Source organism: Vigna angularis, chromosome 5, assembly GCF_016808095.1.
Source record: "Vigna angularis cultivar LongXiaoDou No.4 chromosome 5, ASM1680809v1, whole genome shotgun sequence".
In the NCBI taxonomy this organism is placed as follows: domain Eukaryota; kingdom Viridiplantae; phylum Streptophyta; class Magnoliopsida; order Fabales; family Fabaceae; genus Vigna; species Vigna angularis.
The window spans coordinates 35677404-35700443 of NC_068974.1; the positions used below are offsets into that span (position 1 = coordinate 35677404).

A 23040-nucleotide genomic window follows, 5' to 3' on the forward strand; every position below is an offset into this window, starting at 1 on the left:
TTTAGAAAAAACGTCGAACTAATATCTCATCCTCCTCTTAAGAAACAAAAGATTGATGTTGGATCACCGTCAGCTGCTCTTGTGGCGACCTCGACTCCTACTGTCATCACACCACTTGTTGTGGACTTAACAAGTCTAGACTAGCTACTTATGTTGTAGGTTTTGAGAAAGCTAAGAGGCAGGAGACCTATTTTGCAAGGGACTTTCATTCGTAGTTGATTTCGGGTGTGTAATGATATTCCCATAATATGGAAGGGACCTCTTTGGCCCAAAGCCATTTTGCTTAGCCTAGTTTTCTTTGTTATTCGTTAAGGATTACTTTGTTGGTTGCTTTTGCTTGACAATTTATTTGTGGATGTTCAACAGAGGAAAGTTAGTGCTTAATGTTGAGTTGTGTAAGGAACTATTCGAACCATTTGTCGATGAATTGCCACCCATTATCGGTAACAAGTGAGTGGGGCAATTCATGTCTACATATAATGTTCTTTCAAAATAACTTTTGTACTTGTTGGAATGGTTCAACTCTAATATATTTTGTAAAGTAATAAATATAATTATTATTAGGAACTTTACCCAACCTTTTGGTAAGGGGAAGGGTCAAAGTATATATTCATTCATAGGTCATGAATGGTTAAAGGGTGGTTATCATGTATAAGTTTTTTAAAGGCATTTGGTGTAGTGGTTCGAACTGTTGGCATCTTGTGATGAAGTCATGTGTAGCTTTCTTTAAAGTATGACAACAGTACCCAACCCTAAGTACTTTGATGGCCCGGCATCGATCCTTTAAATGCATATCGCTTATTCCTCTATGCATTCAATCAACACAGATTACAATTGTTCTAAATTAAGGCATATTTGAAAATGGAATGGAAAATCCTCTCCCGAAGAGTTCACCATTTTGTAGGACATAAAATGATGGTTGCCTTCTTATGGTTTTGACTTAGTCGGGTCTTCAAGCAAAACGTTCAAGGTGAAGTAACTTATGATAAGGGTCAACCATTTGGACCCAGTTGTTAAAGTCTTGAATACTTATCTCTGGTTCCAACTAGGAGTCAAAAGTTTCTCTTAGATTGGAGCAATATATTGATCGACCTTCTTAGTGGCGAGTTTTGATAACATGTTAGCTTGATTATTTTCTTTATGTATGACATGAAAAATTTGGAATTCCTTGAATTCTTCAATAAGTCCCTTAGCCATGTGGTATACTTTTGTAAGAAGGGTTATTTGGCTTAATACCCCATTTTATTTTATTGGTCATGAATTGAGAGTCACTTTGACATTGCAACTTCTTTACCTTGATTTTGTGTGCCATGTAGAGGTCACAATTAATGCGTTATATTCTGTTTAATTATTGGGATGTACTAAAAGTGAATTAGATTGCTTGCTCTATAATCATGTTATCGAACTCCTCTAGTATTACTTCAGCGCTTCCTCCTCTTTTATTTGATGAGTCGTCATCGCTTAACGTCCATCAATTGTGGTCCTCTCTTGTCGTTGGGAGCTTTGTTAGGAAGTAGACGTGCTTTCATCGGTCCTTGTCCCTATAGGTGAGTCCAAACTTAGAGAGTTCAATCAACCAAGTTGTCATCAAACCAACGAGTTTAGGCTTTTGTAGTATCTGCATTATAAGGTAATTTATTCAGACACGTATATTAAGGCTCTGAAAGTAATGTTGAAGTTGTGAGTGGAGAACACGATAGCTAAAATAAGTTTGTCTACGGTTTGGTATCATTCTTCACTTGATTGAAGGGTTCAACTTATGAAGTATAAGAGGTATTGCTTTTTGTCCTCTTTTGTAACTCAGACTATGGTCATTACCAAAGACTTACATATAGGCCAAATAAGTATCTAGTTGATGATTATTCAAGATTGGGAATGCATTATCTCCTTCTTTAATTTTTGGGAAGATTCCCTCTCATTCAATATTCCAATAATACATCTAGTATCTTTTAAGTAGTTTGAACAAGAGTTTTGCCTTCTATGTTATCTTAAGATTCATTCCACCTTGAATGATGACAAGTTGAGCTAGGATTTTTAGAAGGAGGTCACAACTTTCTCTGACACTTATATTACTAGAGGGTTGGTTCTTGCTTCTTAAGGTTGGTTATGGCTCTCAAGGTGATCTCGACCGAGTGTTCAACACTTATAGATCAATCTCGTATTGTTGTTTTAGTTGTTGAGTTAAAGTCCTCGTCTGAGTTCTCAGCTTTTGTTTGTTTCGTATGTTTCTCAAGTATGTGTAATGTTACCTCTTAAGTTGTTCATTATGATTCAACAATTGTTGAATTTGGTTATGTATAGTACTCATGAAATTTAAATCTATATTTCTTACGTCGAAAAGAGGACGAATTTAAAATAAATGAAGAGACAGAAATAACGCCAAATATTTTTTCTAGATTTGGATTATAAATGTGACAAAATTTCTCGTAGAATTTTGAAAGTGGTTTTTCAAGATACGTAAATCCAATCAAGGAAAAATCCTCTTGTAAAATACAAATCCTCTTGCAAAATCCTCTAAGAGTCTTTTAAAATCTTCTGTTGTTTAGGATATGAAAGAAATATTAAATTGTTGAGTGAGTGACATATTTCTGTTCGAATTTCTTATATAGAATTATGAAAATAGGATGTATTTCGTTTGAGTATCTTAATAGCCCTAATGATGGGTCAAAATGGTCATATACATTAACAGCCAAATTTGAGGTTTTGTTTTCAAGGACCGGATATGTACATCTATAATTGATGTTTTAATGAGCGGTGCTCCCTACACCTCACCTGTCTCGTCCTGCACCTCCCAATTCACAGTTTTACCCTTCTTCATTTAATAAAGTAATAATTTTTACAAATCCTCCACCCCTTTCTCTTCTCATCTCCTCTTTGCCGCATTTCATCTGTGAAACCCTACACCCCCTTTCTTTCTCTCTCTACTGGCGTTCTCCCTTCCTCCCATCCTCCCTCATTTTTTACCATTTCTTTTTAAGGTTATCAAGTCAGGCATATGGAAAACTACTACTCCGTCGTTAACTCGTTGTAGTGTTTTTTCTTTTCGACATTTTGAAGGTAATTAGAATGTTTTGTTAAAGGTGAGATTTTTTTGGAAAAGGTTATGAGGGCGGGGTGCCGGAGAGAAGCGGTGGGGTTGGAGGAGGAGAATAGAGCATTGATGGAAATGCAGATTCAGCCTATGTCGCTACGGTTGGAGCAGAGGGTGTTGGCAGAGATCGAACATATAGGTGGTGTACAGGGAAGTGCGATTAAGAGGGTTGCGGTTCGTCTTCGCCGTACGTGGAGTTGCGGTTAGTCTTCGCCGCACGTGGAACTGCGGTTCATCTTCTACGCACTTGGAGTTGCAGTTCGTTTTTACTTCTCTGCATTTGGAACTGCAGTTCGTCTTCTCCTTCTTCGCACTTGGAGCTGCGGTTTGTCTTCCACTTGAAGCTACTCCGTACTTGGAGCTACTCCGCACTTGGAGTTATTAGGAGTTGGAATTGGAGTTTAGGATTTTTTTATTACTTTTCTGTTTTTTACTTTGTTATATTTAATTAAATTTTTATTTGATTTGTTTTAAATTTAAAATTTGTATTTTAGATATTATATATTATTTAGTATTTTTTATATTTATTTTTAATATTAAATTTGTTTACAAAATATATATATAAAATATTATTTTAGTATATTAAATTTAATTTTGTTAATAAGATAAGATACATGTAAGCATTAAAATACAGAATTAAGGATCGTTGATGGTTGAAAAATTTTATTATTTCATTAAATGAATTTCATAATTTTATTATTTCATTAAATGAAGAAGGACAAAACTGTAGGTGCAGGTGAGATAGATGAAGTGTATGTAGCAACGCGCTGTTTTAATTGTTTCACTGATTTACAATATCACATAATTTCATGCTTAATCTACAAAATACCAGGCAGTATTAACGTGTTATTTAACCGAGCTTGATGAAATCATAAAAAAAAATCTGGTAATCTGATCTGTGTTCAAACTCAAGTTTCACTGTTAATTATGAAAATATTTATTGGGAGAAAAATATTTATAACTACTTTTAAGAAAAACTGAATTTTTGCTTTCGGTAAAAGCTCAAAACACATCATTATTCAGTAGGTCCAACTCCACGTCACGTTCGGACGGTTTCCAGTAGCCGTTTCGGTGACACTACAAAGTTCACCAATTACGAAACACTGCATTAGATTAAACAATGCAAAATTATCGGAAAGTACACTCAAAATTCCCACCTCGCTCAATCCAACACTTTCAAATTAACTCCTTCAATATAAAACCAGTATTTCAAATCAGTTCAAATTTTATGAGTTCTGGTTGGTATCTCATGACAGAAGCATGAAAAAAAAAATCTCGCATTGAGCATTTTGCTGACATGGCCCCTGCTACCATCCAAAGAACAAAAGTCTAGTTACCTTTTTTTATCGTCTACCCATACGAGTATATCATCTACTAAACAATAACAAAAATATAGAAGGTAACAAAAAAAACGTGGTAAAGGTAACACTGCTTGAATTTGTCAGAATTACAAGAAAAAGGGACTGAAATCACGTGTCAAACCAGGTACCTTTCTTTTTCTCCCATTAAAACGAATCAAAATCTCGAGATAGGAGCCCATTTGATGAACCGGTCTCTTTCTTTTCACATTTCACCATCATCACACTCTTAGCACTATTATCAAACCAGTAGTAGCTGGAGGAAGAAGATAAAGAATAATTTAAAGATGCCCAGAACAAAAACTAACAGCTGAAACAAAGCTTAAGTTATATTCTTGACCACACAACATAAATTACAACATTCTAAGAAGATGAATAAGAAAACACAACTACTGAAGAAAATACAAGCATGTTTTTTTTTTCTTATTTCTTTTCGCCAACTTTTCTTCTGCTCTTGAATGTTATTGAGGAGACAAGGGTTGAGTCACCAAACAATGACCCAGACAACGGTTTAGTCTCTTTCAGTGGCAAAAGATAACCTTGATCTCGTGCGGGGAGGAACACTGGTGCATGAGAGAGGGGTTGTCGTGGGCGTAGGTGAAAGTGTTGGGGCACGCGTGCTTGAAGAAGGTGGAGTACACGGACTCACGGCACGTGTGGGGGCTGTTGAAGTGGTTCCTACAGCAGAGCTCGTCGGTATGGAAAGCCTCGCACCCGCTCTTGCACGCCACGACGGGTCCATGAACGGCGGGGACACGGTGCTGCAGCACGGGGGGACACGTGGCTAGCAAGTCGGCGCGGCAACCAACCACCGGGCACACGCCTTTGCCCTCGTGTGGGGTCACAGTCATGGGGACGTTGAACCCGTCGACGAGGCTCACGCCGTAGGAGATGGAATCGCCGTTTCCGTGGTGGGCCTCCACTTGCGCCAGGGAGGCGGGAGGAGCACCACCGGCACCGTTGCACTGGAGACGGCCGCCGCAGTCACCGCTGGCGCAGGAGAAGGCGGTGCCGGAGTGGGTGCAGCCAGTACGGGCCCAGACCCGGCCTGACCAGTGGACATCGGGGACGGGGATGGACAGGTGGGTGAGGGTGTGGAGAGTAAAGCCGCCGCCGGCGAGGACTGGATGGCCGGCGTTAGGTTGAATGGCTGGCCAAACGGTGTAGTTGCAGTTGTTAACTAATGTTAGGATAAGGGCACCTGTGGGTGAGGGAAGGATGGTGACAGCGAGGATGAAGAAGGTGCATAGAAACAGTGAAGAAGGCATGACTTGGTAAGTAGTAATAATGAAAATATAAGCATGCCGGTGAAGGCTATATTTTACAGTTATTTATAGAGGGTTTTGGATGAAGGTCTAAACTGGGTTGTTGGATGTGTTACAGAGGATTATATTTTTTACTTTGTGGGACCGAATTGCCCTTTCCCTGTACATTTAAACGGCGTTGAAATTTTGAATTTTGAATTTCGAACGTGGAGAGAAAGAAGGGGCAAAATTGATATAACAGAAAAAGGGGAAGAGTGGGAATTGCAAACTAAGGGCCTGGAACCTTCGAGCGACACTCCCATAGTCTTTGGCTAAAACTGGATGAATAAAAAAACTATAATTTTGTCAAAAGTTTAAGTTTATCGTACAAAATTCATATTATGTTTTTTTAGGATGTAGGTGTCTCACTTTATAATAAATTAAAGTTACTAAAAATATTATATTGTTAATGTATATAATATATTTCACTAGAACGGGAAGTTAAATTTATGAATAAAATTATTTTTCAATTTTTTTAATGTTATGATTTGTGTGTTGTAATAGAATGATGGTATTTGCTAGAAATATGAATTATTGGTGTTATTCTCGAATTAAGTTTAAACTTTTTCTTTAATAATATTCATTTTATTAAACTCTATATTTGTATGTAATTTTTTTTTCTTAACTTTGGTTAGGTGAAAAAAGTTTAGATATCGAGGACCTCGTAAATAGTGCTAGCTTTTTATCCTCTCCATTCTTCAAAAACGTTTTTGTTGTGACCAACTTACTAAACTATGACAAATTCATTTGCATCCTTTTTTTTATCCCCACATACTTTTTTTATAAGTGCTTATAATACCTTTTTCGTAATGGATTTTAATAAAAGAGAAACAAGGACGAATTAATAGAGAAAAAATATTTAAATTGATAAAAATATTTTTAATACAAATTATTTTAATTCGTATTTATTACTTTTTAGGACACTATAACACTTATATAAAATAAAGGTTAATTTCTTAGCACGTTTTTAACTATTTAACTTTTTAACAGCATAAACTCTTATTTAACTGTAAGTTTGTAGTTCAATTTAAATTTTCCAAAACATGTATGTTTTAACATGAAAAGTGCTTAAATGTTTATTTTCAGTTTTTAAAATGAGTAAATTTAGATTTTGTCTTATGAATTTTTTGTATTTCTTCTTTCTTGAATTTCAGCATTATTTTATACCTGTTAAAGGATTACGTATCGAATAAATAGTAAAGCATTGTTCTAGAAAATTTCCATTAGTGCCTAATATAACGTTACTATAATATGTTTTTACATTTTTATATATTTAAATAAATACACATATTTTAAAAGAAGTTTTATAAAGTGTAATATTTTTTTTAATAGTAAAAAAATTACTAAAATAAAACATTATATAATTAATATTCAGAAAACATGAAATATAAGGCATAAAGTATATTAATTCAATCATCCAAAATATAAAACTACAATAATAAAACATTTATATATCTAAATTATTAGATCAACAAAATTTTATTCTAAAATAATATAACATATGCTCTCTTATCATCCAATAAGTCATAAACTTACTCCTTGTCCTTTATATGCGTATTTATATATGGATAATGATACTTTGACAGCATTTTTTTGACGATATTTTAACACCATCTACGTGTCATTCTATGATTGGATCATGTTGATGTTTATGATTATTATCATTGATTGTAGAGTAATTTTAGAGCAATCACAGAATGACACGTAGATCATGTTAAAATGTTGTTATAATATCATTATCCTTTATATGTGAGTAAATATTTTTTGATACACCTAAATATTTTACATTCATTTGACACCAGCCTTACTTACTTTTTATTCTCTTCTTTTTTGAAACAATACAAAAATTTACACTTTTTTGATCACTTTATTCTTGTAACTGTGTCAAATGAATGTGAAAATGTGTCATGGTCTCATTATTCTTTATATATTTACATGTATATCTTCATTTATTTACACTAATAAAGAGATTATTATAAAAAAAACAACACACAATTGATTTTTTAGATATAAAGAGTAAATTAGCTAAAACAGATATACGTGTAAACAAAATTTACACATTATGTATAATTATCATTGTTAGACGATATCATAGGCATAATAAGACTCAATTTATCTATATATATCCATTTGAGTCAAACTCGTAAAATCATAATAATTTCATGTAAAGAAAAAATATTTACCTTAAAGCATATCACAGTGAATCATACAAATAAAATTCTCTCGCTTAAAAATCACTATAAATCATCATTTCCATCACTATAACATCACATTCAACAATCTACATCATTATCATTGATTGTTAACTGCACCTTCATTATTTTCTTCTTCCACCCCTATTATTATTAACTGCACCTTCACAGTAACAAAAGTAATTAAAATACCCTCCTTCATTCCACCATGTCACTGCCACTAGCACCATTGCTGATACAGTTCCCACTGCAAGGAAGAAAAGGATCGAGAACTTGCTTTGGAAAAAAAGTTTATTTCAAAAGTTATCATTTATTATGAAAAGCTTGTTTTAGAAAAAAGCTCGTTATGGAATGTTTATCGTGTGTTCTAGAAAACTAGTTCAGGAAGGTATCTTGTATATCTCAGAAAATTTGTTTAAAAAATTATGTTATGAAAAACTCGCCTCAAATTGCATTTCATGAGGTATGGAAACCTTATTTTGAAAATTTTTAAAAATTTATTTTAAATTCATTTTCTGAAAAAGTAATCTAAAACTAATTTTTTTACAAATGGTAAAATGATTATTTTAAAAGTTACGTGTGCAGTTAAAAATTATAGGAGCACATAGAGAAAAAAAATGAAGCCTGAGATTAATATAAAAGTGGTGAAATAATAAGGCCCAACCAGTTATTGGATTGACCGTGGACTCATATGAGCATAGATTCATTGTAACCGAATAGCGGGTTTTCTTTCTGCACCTCACCTTTTCTTCCTGCATCCCAAATTTCACTATGATGCACATTATAGTCCTACAATATATATATATAAATTATTAAATTAATTAGGTAAATAATAACTATTGTTTGTCCACTCATATTTATTGTTGCGATTGCTATATTTACATCTTGGAAAGTCTCATGTAGATGAGATAAGAAGTGAGTGTTGGTGATTATATAATGGATTCTAAATATATAATGTTTCTTGTTTTAGTCAAAAACATTTTAAGTTTATATTTAACTTTTCTTATATTATTACAGTATAGTATTGTGAGATTTGAGTTAAATTCTTTTTTTGAAAAATGCGAGTGTATTTGGAATCAAAGAACACGAGAGTGTAATTTATGTGTTGTACAAATTTTCATATAGTGTTATTATCTAATTGTCATAAAAAAATAATTATGATTATATTTCGATTTTCGAGTTTTCACGTTATATTGTTTATATATTATTGTGTTAATTTTTACTTTGTTTATAGAATAATTCTTGAACCTTGCAATTTATATATATATAATTAATACGATTTTGAATTTTCTAAACATTAAATAAATACAACAAAACTCTTGAAAAATCTAATACTTAAAAAGAAATGGAGAAAGAAATTAATTGGAGGAAAAATTAAGAATGAAATATTGATGTTCAATTGAAAAGTAAAGTTAATTTAGAATTTATTTCAGAAGTTAAAGGCCACACAATGGTATGTTTGGGTGGCTGCCATGACATTTTTGGCACATCTGTTTTGGTAGCATTTAGATTTGATTTAATTACAATTCAAACAATCATAATAACCCTTGACTTTGTAACTAAAGATTTTCATCATGTCTCACATAAGTCAGCTAATACTAATCACTAGCTATAGCACATAGTCAGCTTCTTTACATAAACTTACAAACGTAGAGAGAAAGCAAGTTCAGTGACCAACGAATAATGTTTGCAAGCAGAATACACCTACTATTGGAAATACAAGGGTGGGAAGAAATAAGACCACTTTCACTTGTTGGAAATACAAATAAAATAAATTAAAATTTTTGAACTTTTTGTTGTTATTATTATTAGACTGACATAATTTTGAAACTAAAAGTAATTTAACCACATCTTTCTCCTTTAATTTTTAGGCTGCAAAGAAAAACAATACTTCGAACGAAATGTTTGATATTCACGATGTTATCTTTACTAGAGACTTATTTTTATATACCCAATAGTTCTATATAACAAATTTTGGATAAAAACATTTATCTAATGTAACACTTCTTATTCAGTGAATGATCATATAACAGTGAATGATCATATATAACGTAGATATAAAAGGAGTTAAATAGGTAAAGTTTAAACCTCACAATTTTGTTCAATGACTTTTTACTTAATATTTAGTAAATATGTTAAGGTAGTATTTAACATAATTATCTTAAGCAAAAAAATTTAAAACAGGTTAGCATATCTATGTGAAATTACCAATTTTGGTACAAACTTAACCTTAGAAAGAATAATCCAACCATCAAGCATTTGTAGATGCCCAACTCAAATTCTATAAAAAAAGGTTTTGAAGGGTTATATATATATATATATATATATATATATATATATAGATATATAGATATATATATCTATAGATATATATATATATATATATATCTATAGATATATATATATATCTATAGATATATATATATATATATATCTATATATCTATATATATATATATATATATATATATATATATATATATATATATATATATATATATAGAGAGAGAGAGAGAGAGAGAGAGAGAGAGAGAGAGAGAGAGAGAGAGAGAGAGAGAGAGAGAGAGAGAGAGAGAGAGAGAGAGAGAGAGAGAGAGAGAGAGAGAGAGAGAGAGAGAGAGAGAGAGAGAGAGAGAGAGAGAGAGAGAGAGAGAGAGAGAGAGAGAGAAAGGATGCCGACATAACGGCGAAGCACTCAAGAGATAAATAATGGCAAGTACTTGTAAAATTATCATGGAAACAATGATAACAGAGAAATGATAACGGATTAGAAGTCAATCCATAATGAGGATAAAAACAGATCCTCGATCTTTTATAGTCAGTGCGTAATGGCATAGGATTCCAGGGCATCTTTTTACAAACATTCTCACATCAAATTTCAAGTTTCGTCATGATTATATGATACCAAAAAATATAGCATATAAAAAGCAGCAAAATGCTCGTGACATTCTCATTAAGACTGCAACACTCTTATTCACTCCAAGTATGCCACTGATGAGAAGACAATTCTTCATCCAGCTTCTCTTTGCATGGCTTCTGCTCCCAGCTTCTGCACTCAATCACTTCACTGCCGATGTTCAGGCTATGCAGTCAGGTATTGCATTTGCACATTCTTTTGCATATAGCTCTGAAACTATTTTCTTCCGTATGTTCGTTGTTCGTCTATTTTGTCATTCACAAACTGATGAGAAATGACTTAGCAATGGTAATTGAGAGTAATTCTATCTCACGTCATTTTATACTTCTGTACTCAGTTCATTTCAAGCTCAGAACCCCACAGCTGCAAACTGGGAATGTCATTCCTTCATGGGTTAGTAAATATACGAGTACTATTATATATATACATACATATTAATATTTTTACTTAATTTGCATGACAAAATTATGATTTGAACAACCAAAATCACAGGTTAATGAAAAGAATCGTAAAAGCCCATCGGGGCCTAACCCAATAGGGAATCAACGCCCGCCATCTAAACCATAGAGGTTGGAAACATGTATTCAGCGTCGGCGTGCAGTTGAGACATCAATAGCTTTTTGAGATCAATGGATTGGTATAGACTAGCAATTCTACTGTTGGGAGCATTGTGTATGTACAAAATGGTGATTAATTGAATATTTGTACTTTATCAGCTAATGCATTGACCTCGCGTAAAGGAAACCAATTCTCTATTTACTAACTAACCAGCTTGTGTTAAGTTTCTTGAGCAATTCTTGGCCTAAGTGTATGTAAAATGACACACAAGGTCTTGACCAAAATGTCTTCCCTGATTTAATAGCTCAGCTCCGATTTGGAAAACATCTTTTGCTGTACCGGTCTATACATTCCGCATCATATATTATTTTATAACAATGAATTCTGATTCCATTCAACAATATCTTTTCGATGTACAGGACTACTGTACTGTTAACAGTCAGCAGCCAACAATTTTGTAATGCAAGATTTTATGCTCCCTAGTTTCCCTGGAGGGGGATCTTGGTTGAAAGAAATTTAACAACGAAACAAAGATATTATGCTGGAATAAATTACGGATATTTAATCAATTGCCAACCCAAAACTGGTATAATCTCTTGAGATATACAAAACTCACTATAACTACAAACAACCGTATGCGGCGGTCCTTTATACAGCACGCTTCCGCTTCGAACGCTTGCTTCTTCTTTCCCTAGAATTAATTTGAACCTCTTCACCAACTTTAGAAGCATAGGCTCCTTCTTCAACTTCCTGTTCCTGTAACAATGTAACTTAGTATTGGGAATTTTATCTTAGAATGAACATTCTAAACAATCTCAAAACAATAAAATATAAATAAGTCCTGGTAATTTTTGTCTGAAAAAAAAAGGTCAGATGTATAATCTCAAGCTTCCGAAACAATTTGGGACGCAGATCAGAGAGGGGTTTGGTCAGGTAATTTTAAGAAAGCGTGGGAGGAATTAAAAAGAGAGCAGTGCTTTAGATCGTTCGCCTGTACTTTCCTACAGCTTTGTTAAAAGTAAAACAAGACTTCAAGACACCTCCTTTTCGATCTGAGCCATGGGAATTATATTTTAAGGTCGAAATTCTCTTTCCAGGGTATTTATTTTCAGCAGTTAAGATATTAGATTTGAGTTCATTTAGTATTCATATTTAATATCCACTCACATTGTGACGTATATAGCAAGGCTTTAGGTGTATATGGAACAAGGGACATGGTGTTGGGTTAGTGAGGAGAGCTGAAGATCCTGGGAAGATCTTCGACAACGGGCTAAGAACCATATATGCAGTCTAAACACCATGTTAAACTCATAAGTTCAAGCCATAAGGTATATATGAGTCTTTGTACGTGAATATTATTATTATTATTATTATTATTCAACTTCCGCATTCTCAATCCACACTTGAGACTCACCACCAGTATGTAGTGCTAAAAAGTTTATGGTTTGTCTTCTGAAAACAGAACTACAACTAAAAAGGTGAAATTAGAAAATCCTATAAATGCTACCACAGATGATGGCCAAGAGGACTGTTAACAGCCCTTACACGCGCTCTCAACCTCCACCATTCACTTAAATCTTTTTTCACCCGTTTACATTCTCGTCTTCTCCTACAACTCCCCCTGTCCTCCTCCTCTCCCCACTCATCCTGTCTTCATAGTAGATTCCCCCCCATTCACACCCAGACCGTCCAACTTGTTACTCCATCTTTCTCTCCCCCAACTGCATCTCCATCTGACCCTTCCTCGTTTCAAATTATTCCAACAATCTTAGCTACACTTTTTCAGCTAGAAAGTTGGGTAGAAGGCCCATGAAATGACTAACTTTACTTTCCTTAGTTAACATCACTGTCACTTTATATATACAACAGAATCAGTACATGAAAAGACCAAACAGTGATCATGTGCAACACAAATTAAAACAGGTAAAGACTGGACAGTTATTTTTGCACATATGCAGGAAAATTAACAAGATGTTTCATCTTAGAAAAGATTGGAAATTAAGATAGTTAGACATTGTTCTATGTATAACATTGAATTTATAAATATTCTTAATCATGATAATAAACTCCACAAGTGAAATACCTTGCTGTCACTATCTATGTCCGAGCCATCATCAGAAGCAGAAACAGATGCCAGAGGCTGAACATCTTCCACTGGCAGTGCCTTGCTTAACTTTTTCTTCTTTTCCTCTTCTTTTAACTGCTTAAACCTGTAGATCACCAATTTATTATCCAACAGCAATCGAAACCCTGCATCATGTACCAGAAAACACTAACCTTTCACCGCCTTTTGCCGGCTGCAAGTCAGATCTTTTAGCTCGTCCTGCAGTAATAATCCCACTGGCATTTTCATTCACAACAGGCTTTGCACCCCCCAATTTGCGCAACCATACTTGTTGAGCTGTGCTCAGGACATTGTTTATAAACCTAACAAAAGAAACGCAACACCAATCAGCAAAGAAATTTTGTTTTACTCCCGTTAGCACTCAAGCAAGGTTGTCCAGACCATCTACCTAATCTAAAATTGATGAAAAAGCATTCACTTGATTAAATGCTATCATTTCCACCAAAAGAATTTAAGCTCTTGTTCATTTTTTCTATGTATTTTTTTTGTTGCATGCATATCAAGGAAATTGTTTCTGAAATAAAGTGTACTGAAAACACAATTACTAAAGTTTGCTTACCAAATTGGACATACCTAGATAGTGTACAAGATAACTAATTTGAAACCAATAATAAAGCAAAGAATGTTTGAAGTTATGGCTAAATCACGAAAAATAAGAATATGTACACTGTAAAAGATGGTATCAATATAGTTTTTAAAACAACTAACCAGTAAATTGTTAATCCTGATGGGACAGATAGTGAGAAGTAGCCGATCATGAGTGGAAGAAACTTTAAAATAAGAAGTTGATTCTTTTGAGAAGGATCTGTCTGTCAAAAGAAATCTTTTAGGTTGTGATCATAAAAAAATGAAATGGAAGAGAACTGATGTGTTTACCTCAGGTGGTTTCATGATTTCCATTGAAACAAATTGAGAAATGACAAGAAGAATGGGTAAAGCAAGATATGCTGCAGTATCTTGCCAACCCAAAGGTGGATGCCCATCCTGAATAACAGATGTTTGTTATGATACTGTATAAAGATAAAAAGAAAGTACAAAATCAATTTACAAAGTTTGCTATTTATTTCCTCTTGATACAGGACTTCAACAAGTGAACAATTCATCCTATAACTTCATTATTCCAACAATGAGAAAACAATCTTCTGGCTAAAAGATCATAATGCCAAACTCATAGGAAATTGGAAAAAAAGGCCAACTACAACTTTTTATTTCACCAACAAAGAAAAAGATGTCTTACCACAAATGGAAAAAGCCAAGAAATTCCAGCTCCACTTTGCCTAGCAGCAATGGTAGTAGGACCAGCCAAAGAGGGTATCCAAAAGAAACCCTCAGTCAATAGTCCCTTCAAATTAAAGGTTTCCATAATTAGCAAAATAAACATTTTCTGTGAGTAATTTGTCCGTCAAATTTTCTGCTGAAATAATAAAAGCTAATAGTGAGTAATTACCTCGTTTGCCACATTTGACAATGCTTGGTAGAGACCAATCCAGACTGGAATTGTGGCCAAAGTAGGTAAACAACCTATACAAATTGATGCCATTGCAGTAGAAGTTGAGTCTACACGTCAGTAGCTGAATAGAATATGTACAAAATCCAAACTAAGATAATATGACTATTTACTGATTATTAAAAGAAAGGTCAGGAGAAATATGGATGAACAAAATAAAATCAAATAATTACTGTTGGTAAGAACTCTTACTTCAAAACCATATATTTTTTGTCATCATACACAAGCACAGTCGTTTTATTATGAACGTAGAACCAATGCTTACTAGCTTCATGAGTCAAGGTACTATTATTCAAAAACAGTGTTGAAGAACATGCACCGAAACTAAGAGCAAAAGTACCTGCCAATGGATTAACCCCAGCCTGCCGATATAGCCTTGATGTCTCAAGTTGTATTCTTTCCTTAAAAAGAGGCCAAGAAAATGAATAGTTTAGAAACAACAATATTATAAGATAAAATGAATCAATATTTACTCAAGATCGAAATGGATGCTTAATAGCCAACAACACCCCTCACCTGATTGCCAGCATATCTTTCTTGAATAGCCTTAATTTTTGGTTGAAGATTTTGCATAGCCAATGTAGATTCAACCTGTATAGATTTATTTAAAATCCTCAGTTCTTGTAATCAAGCGAAACATATTCTTAGCAAGTAGGCTTATACTTTAACTCTACCTTACAAAACCGATTTGTAAATTAAGGATTGCACCTCACTTATATATTATAGACTAATTTCTAGTTGACATAGGATTTGCAACACATATGTTAATCAAGAGATCAAATTCATATTTAGTTTGTGATCTTGTTCAAAATGTTTTCATAGAGTATGTCAGGCTTTGAAGAATAAAATATTCCTTTCAATCCAACGAGAAGGGAAAAAACTGTTTCAAACAAAGTGATTTACATAATTTAAAGGTTGCAGCAAATTTGTAAATTTATCGTGCTTCCTTTGGCCCTAGAAATTGCTTAATTTGTACCAACCTGTTGCTTTGTCAAGGGAAGTGTTGCAGCCTTAACTATAACAGTGAGTAATATGATAGCAAATCCATATGCATAAGGCACATGCACAGCAGAAAGGCCATCCTTCAACACCTGAAAACCAAAACAAGAACAAATAACCACAAAAAAACATATAAGTACCTGAATAATAACAAGCAAACATTTAGTAATAAAATGTTAAATTCATCAAATTATTAAAACAGAAGAAGTAAGGCAGCTTCCTATAGTTAGGTAGTTTGTTTTCCTCTTTTCTTTTGTTATAAATAACATCAATGGCAAACAAAGGACCTTGCCAAGTGAATTGTGTAGTTCGTAAACTGTCTCGCAGAAGTTAGAATACCATCCATCATAAACAAACAGCACTATTTACTATTCCAAGTATAGCTTCCCATGAAACAAATAATATATTACAGCATGAAATTTTTTATCAATCGAATTCACAGCTGAAAAGCGAGCACTGAACACATGCCCTGCAAAATATCATCTCAGGAACAGAAGTTGCCACGAATTTAACAATATTAGCATCATTCTCTATTCTCTAGGTTCTATTCGAATAAGTTCTCTACAAATTTATAGGGAAAGAATATAAAAATGTAAAATGAATAGAGGTTTTCCTATTAACTAAGTCAACTTTTACACTTATCTTCTATTGAAGTTCTCTTATCTGGTTTCTGTAAAAGCTGAAGTGTGTAAGTTGATTAAGCTCGTGAGAGAAGTTTCTTATTCTATGAGAGAACTTTACCCAAACAAGGTCTAGTAAACCTCGGCCTTGGCTAAATAAAATTCTCAATGAACATTTACATGAGAAGAACATAGCACACTGAATTAAACTTCTTCCATAAGTTAATTAGCTTATGCATGGATTAATTTAAAGAAGCTCGTTTCTCCAACATTCTATTTAAGTGATGCATGAACTAGTTTTAACTTACACGGAATAAGCTTAAACATATTTAGTACATTACCTTCTTATTTTCTTCTTACATAGAAGTCTATCCAAACATCACTTAGGTCAGCATCAATGATCTCTCTCCTTAATAAGAACTCAACGACCAAGAGTATCATAACAACATCTAAGCAAGCCACACGATCTCGTGAAACACAAGTTCTATGAATTTCGAGGCTCGTGCTCCGCAAGTGACGCGTCACACAACTCGCTAACTTTTATCAAATGCCAAATAATCCCTACTCAGGAAGTTAAAACCTAACATGCACGAGTACGAAGTTTACCTTGAGAATAGCCTCCATGGCTTCGGAGATGAAGCCGAACCAGCCTCCGTTCTTCTGCACGGCAGCATCAGTGGCGGGAGCAGCCGGGTCCGCCGCAACCGCAGCGTCAGCGAGAGTGTAAAGAAGGCCTTCAGCTCTGGTGGCGATACCGACGAAGTCGATGGAGTGGCTTATGGAGTGGAGAGGGGGGATTTGGTGGAGGCTGACGTGGACCTTGGTGGCGACAAGCCTGGTAGTGGTGCGGTGGTGGCGTTGGAGCGAGGGAAGAGGCGTGCCGAGGAACGAAGGAGACGAAATGAGTGTATTCGCCATGGATGAGAAGCTTTCGAAGGAGATTGTGCAGAGGATGGTTCAGCTTCTCATTACGGATTAGAGATGAGGGAATATTTTCCGAATTATCCCCATTTTCTGCGAGGCAATGACATGGTGCACGATGGCTAGAGCCAGATTTTCCTCTCCGTTTTCAGCCACCGACTGAGTGACACGTCAATAGATTAGGGGTTTTATGGTCATTTTGCAGATATTTCATTTCAGTTAATGGAAAATGGCAAGTGGCTGCTTTCCTCACAGCCTCGGTGTAATGTTGGAATTTTTGCTTATGCCATAAGAGTTATTAATATTATTCAAAAGCTTGAAACTATATGTTTTAAGAAAATTAAATTGATGGATAAATCTATTTTAATACATACAGTTTTTTATGAGAAAAAACGTTATTTAAAATAAATTTTCACGTTTTTTTATTTAAATTTGGTATATTCAAAACGAAATATAAAAAAAAAGTAAATTGGAATTTTCTTTCTATATATGTAGATATAATTTAATTGTTCTTTTGCTAACTGTTATTTGGACACTACTTAGATTACTCATTATTTAACAAAAGGAACCTACGATCTATTTTCTAAGTCCTTATATTAATAAATAAAAGATTTATAGTGTATAAATCATGAATATCATTTTAGTTTATTGAGAAATCAAATTATAAATATTAAATTTAAAAAAAAGTAATTGATAAAAATTATATAAAAAAGATCATATTTTCTATTTGTAAGTATTTAAAATTTTTTACTTACATTTTTTTTTCTTACGTTTTCTTTTTCATTTTCATTAGAGAAAATCGAGAAGAATTTAAGATGTTATAAAGTTGGAACAACATATACAAATTAATCTAAATTGTTTTTAATGGTTAATCTAAAAAGGTTTCTGTTTTCAATGACCAATTTAAATAGACCTCCACAATAAATTAAGAATTGTTTTATTAATGAAAAAATTGATTGCTCATTAACAATTAATTTGTTTTTGGTTTCATAATCTAAGATTAAGTATTATCCCTACATTCTTAAAGCTTGATAAAGTAATTGTGGGACTCGTGGTTAAAATCATGACAAAATTAGAGTTTTCTGTTTTAAACTGCAGTTAAAAAAGTTATTTACAATTTATAAAAAATTATAGTTCTAAGAAAGCAATGCATTCGACGTATAAGTAGGACTAGTAACAAATTTAACGACCATAATGCTAGTGTAAACGACGTTTTATTTTAAATTGCATACACGAATAAACAGAAAATCATATTTTTAAAAGTAGTCAAACTTTTGTTTGATTGCTCCCATATATGCTTATAATTATTAGGCATAGTTTCGTGCGAGATGAGGTATAGTTCGAGTCATATTTAATTTTTAGAATTTTGATTGTATAAAACGTTATACCTTATTAGCAATTACAAATTTGTATATATAATAACAAAAAAAATAATAAAAATATAACATATAATTAATCATGAAAAAAATCGAATTACTATAAATAAAAAATATATGACAGTTTATGATAAAATAAAAAAATATTGAAATGAAAACAATAATAGGTAAAAATAAATGCTAAAATTAAAAAAAAACATAATAAATGAAAAATATTATATATTATATGAAAAATTACAATATATCATCAATCTTCATGAAGAATAACTAAATATTTATCCATTTTTATTAGAAACTTGGTCTTCAAAATACATTAACCATCAAAATATTTTTACTTTAGGTGAAAATAAAATCAGTAAACTGAAAAGATTTTTTTTTATATATAATAGGTTAAATATATACCTTAAAAGGAAAAAACATAGAAGATGTTACTGTGTCAATAGGAGCGTGGAGTTTGGCGAAATCCAATTGGTCTGTTATCTAAAAGGCATAAAGATGTTATTGTCCCAGCCAATAGCGCGGGAGAATCACAAAGACAATCTATCCAATACGTGAAAAAGGCGACGGCGACTCGTCAACGGTTATAAGAATCTTAGTTTAAGCGTGTTTGGATACAACGCGTGCCAAGCCACCGTGGATTCGAAATCGGAAAATTCTGGAACCACCTAGAGGACGTAGGAGATACCCCACACACCCCACGCAATACCTCGCTTTTTCCCAACTCCAATTTCACTAGTAAACAAAATATCCAACCGTCCAAAGTTTCTGATCCAACGGTACGCAACCAACCGAACCTTCCAGAATTTTAAGGGGTTCTTTAAAACACACCACTTGCTTCTTCCTCCCCAATTCAGTTCAAGAAATTGCCGGAAGTTTTTAATTCCTTTTTCTACAATTCGAGTTCTAATTCCGTTAGGGTAAACAGTTGTGAGCAGAAAATATGGCCGGTAAAGGCGAGGGTCCTGCGATCGGAATCGATTTGGGAACCACCTATTCTTGTGTCGGTGTTTGGCAGCACGATCGTGTTGAAATCATAGCCAATGATCAGGGTAATAGAACTACCCCATCCTACGTGGCTTTCACTGACTCAGAACGGTTGATCGGCGATGCGGCCAAGAACCAGGTCGCTATGAACCCAACCAACACCGTTTTCGGTAAGCACTCTCAAATCATCCTGTAATACCTTGCTTATCCGCAGTTGTCGTCACTTTAATTGATTTCTTAGTCAACTTGTCCAGATTTATGTCGATCTAGGTCAAGTTCTAATTCTCTCTAATATAACTGCTGTTAGTCAGTATTATTGTCATGATTCTTTCGTTTTTATTTACATAAAGAAAATTAAGAGAAGTGAAGTTATGTAGTTATTGTTTTGTGTTTCTAAGAGTTTACTTCACAAAAAATAAGCCGTGTAAAAGAATCCTTGGCGATGCAATTGGATTGTTAGTCGATTTTTGTAGCTGCGTTTTAGCGATGTAAGGTTTATTAAACAATCACATAATTTAACTGGTTTGATTTTGCATGGTTAGTTTGAAGCACTTAATTGAACTGTTTAGATTTTGCATGATAAGTTGAAGCACTTGATTGAGCTGTTTTGTGTTTCCATGAAAGTTTTGGTTAAATGATTACTTGATTGAATTACCCGTGCAAAAGCGTCCTCAATTGTCAGACAATTATTTTTTTTTCTTTTTCGAATCATCTGCTGATTGTGTTGATTTGTTTTGGCGCAGATGCTAAGCGTTTGATTGGTAGACGTCTTAGTGATGCTTCTGTACAGAGTGACATAAAATTGTGGCCGTTCAAAGTGGTTTCTGGTGCCGGTGACAAACCTATGATTGTGGTAAATTACAAGGGGGAGGAAAAGCAGTTTTCCGCCGAAGAAATATCTTCCATGGTTCTAATCAAGATGAAAGAGATTGCGGAGGCCTTTCTCGGATCCACAGTGAAGAATGCCGTGGTTACTGTCCCCGCGTACTTCAATGACTCACAGCGTCAAGCTACCAAGGACGCTGGGGTCATTTCAGGGCTCAATGTTATGCGTATTATCAATGAACCTACTGCGGCTGCCATTGCTTACGGGCTTGACAAAAAGGCCACTACCTCTGGGGAGAAGAACGTTCTCATATTTGACCTTGGTGGTGGGACTTTCGATGTGTCTCTTCTCACCATTGAGGAAGGAATTTTCGAGGTGAAAGCCACCGCTGGAGATACTCACTTGGGAGGTGAAGATTTTGATAACAGAATGGTGAACCATTTTGTTCAGGAGTTCAAGAGGAAGAACAAGAAGGATATTAGTGGAAATGCGCGAGCATTGAGGAGGTTGAGAACTGCATGTGAGAGGGCGAAGAGGACTCTTTCTTCCACCGCTCAAACCACCATCGAGATTGATTCCTTGTATGAGGGCATTGACTTCTACACAACCATCACCCGTGCCAGATTTGAAGAGCTGAACATGGATCTCTTCAGGAAATGCATGGAGCCCGTGGAGAAGTGTTTGCGAGATGCGAAGATGGATAAGAGCACAGTCCATGATGTTGTTCTTGTCGGTGGTTCCACCAGGATACCCAAGGTTCAACAGTTATTGCAGGATTTCTTCAATGGGAAGGAGCTCTGCAAGAGCATCAACCCCGATGAAGCTGTTGCGTATGGTGCTGCAGTGCAGGCTGCTATTCTCAGTGGCGAGGGTAATGAGAAAGTTCAGGATCTTCTCCTGTTGGATGTTAGCCCTCTCTCCCTTGGTTTGGAGACAGCAGGAGGTGTCATGACTGTGTTGATTCCCAGAAACACAACCATTCCCACCAAGAAGGAGCAGGTGTTTTCAACATACTCCGACAACCAGCCCGGTGTGTTGATTCAGGTCTATGAAGGTGAACGTACGAGGACTCGCGATAACAATTTGCTCGGAAAATTCGAGCTCTCTGGAATTCCTCCTGCCCCGAGAGGTGTTCCCCAGATCAATGTCTGCTTTGATATGGATGCCAATGGTATATTGAACGTGTCTGCAGAGGACAAGACCACTGGACAAAAGAATAAGATAACAATTACCAACGACAAGGGTAGGCTTTCCAAAGAAGAGATTGAAAAGATGGTGCAGGAAGCTGAGAAATACAAGGCTGAGGACGAGGAGCATAAGAAAAAGGTGGAAGCCAAAAATTCTTTGGAAAATTATGCCTATAACATGAGGAACACAATTAAAGATGAAAAGATTGCTTCCAAGTTGCCTGCTGATGATAAGAAGAAAATAGAAGATGCTATTGATCAAGCCATTCAATGGCTGGATGGGAACCAACTTGGTGAGGCTGATGAATTTGAGGACAAGATGAAGGAGTTGGAGAGCATATGCAATCCCATCATCGCTAAGATGTACCAAGGTGCTGGTGGTGATGCTGGTGCAGGCATGGATGAGGATGGTCCTGCTCCTGCCAGTGGAAGCGGTGCTGGACCCAAAATTGAGGAAGTCGATTAAGCAGAACAATTGTCGTGGATTGTTCTTGATTTTGCCAAGACCCTTAGATAATGATATCTGTTGTCAGACTGTTTTAATTGGAATTATTTACTTTACTTTTCATTTTTTTTTCATTAATGTACTTTTTCCTGTTTTAATGTACACAATGATATGAAGTTTGCTCATTTATAGTGTAGTTTTTCAATTATGATTGCTGGCCACACGAAACTGAGAACATTAAGTGGTTGAAAAATGGCTTGCAGCTGTGATTATTTGACTTGGAAGCGTATACTAGCACTGTATCAGTCCATAAAAAAACTAGCTACTGTATCAAATAGCAAAACAACCTTTACTTACCTTTTCAAGCTGTTTGTATGACCTAAAATATTTAAATTATCACAATTGCTAGTTTAAAATGTTTTCATGCGGCAACATGGATGAATGTGATCCAATAAAAATATTAGACAGTTTTAAGAAAAAGCAACATGGATGAATGTGATCCAATAAAAAGATTAGACAATTTTAAGAAAAATCTTGAGAAACTTCCCTCCAAAAAACCAACTTTGTTCTATACGATTTATTTTATTATTACTAATGTTATTTTTTAAGCTAATTAATGGTCTTTATTCAT

General features: G+C 34.5%; 4 protein-coding genes across 5 annotated transcripts; 2 read left to right on the forward strand and 2 right to left on the reverse strand.

Annotated features, from left to right (window-relative positions):
- Positions 1 to 4760: 4760 nt before the first annotated feature.
- LOC108319592 (osmotin-like protein) lies at positions 4761 to 5763 on the reverse strand. The gene has a single exon (XM_017550770.2). The coding sequence runs from the start codon at positions 5715 to 5717 to the stop codon at positions 4971 to 4973; it is 747 nt and encodes a 248-aa protein (XP_017406259.1). The 5' UTR covers positions 5718 to 5763; the 3' UTR covers positions 4761 to 4970.
- A 5125-nt stretch (positions 5764 to 10888) lies between these two features.
- Positions 10889 to 11745, forward strand: LOC108319642 (CLAVATA3/ESR (CLE)-related protein 46). The gene is made up of 3 exons (XM_017550844.2): positions 10889 to 11038; positions 11199 to 11254; positions 11354 to 11745. Exons 1-3 carry the CDS (start codon positions 10930 to 10932, stop codon positions 11426 to 11428), a joined length of 240 nt encoding a protein of 79 aa, XP_017406333.2. The 5' UTR covers positions 10889 to 10929; the 3' UTR covers positions 11429 to 11745.
- A 41-nt stretch (positions 11746 to 11786) lies between these two features.
- Positions 11787 to 17747, reverse strand: LOC108319641 (inner membrane protein PPF-1, chloroplastic). 2 transcript variants are annotated; one of them, XM_052878579.1, is made up of 11 exons: positions 17277 to 17747; positions 16032 to 16142; positions 15568 to 15642; positions 15392 to 15452; positions 14992 to 15065; positions 14782 to 14886; positions 14421 to 14528; positions 14253 to 14353; positions 13697 to 13846; positions 13503 to 13629; positions 11787 to 12169 (listed from the first exon to the last, which is right to left on the reverse strand). In XM_052878579.1, exons 1-11 carry the CDS (start codon positions 17586 to 17588, stop codon positions 12068 to 12070), a joined length of 1326 nt encoding a protein of 441 aa, XP_052734539.1. In that variant the 5' UTR covers positions 17589 to 17747; the 3' UTR covers positions 11787 to 12067. The 2 variants fall into 2 exon arrangements, with proteins under 2 accessions (XP_052734539.1, XP_052734538.1); XM_052878578.1 differs by having other exon boundaries at positions 11787 to 12175; positions 17277 to 17742.
- A 1743-nt stretch (positions 17748 to 19490) lies between these two features.
- On the forward strand, positions 19491 to 22594 carry LOC108319632 (heat shock cognate 70 kDa protein 2). Its single transcript, XM_017550828.2, has 2 exons — positions 19491 to 20121; positions 20695 to 22594. The coding sequence occupies exons 1-2, from the start codon at positions 19908 to 19910 to the stop codon at positions 22428 to 22430; spliced, it is 1950 nt and encodes a 649-aa protein (XP_017406317.1). The 5' UTR covers positions 19491 to 19907; the 3' UTR covers positions 22431 to 22594.
- Positions 22595 to 23040: the final 446 nt, after the last annotated feature.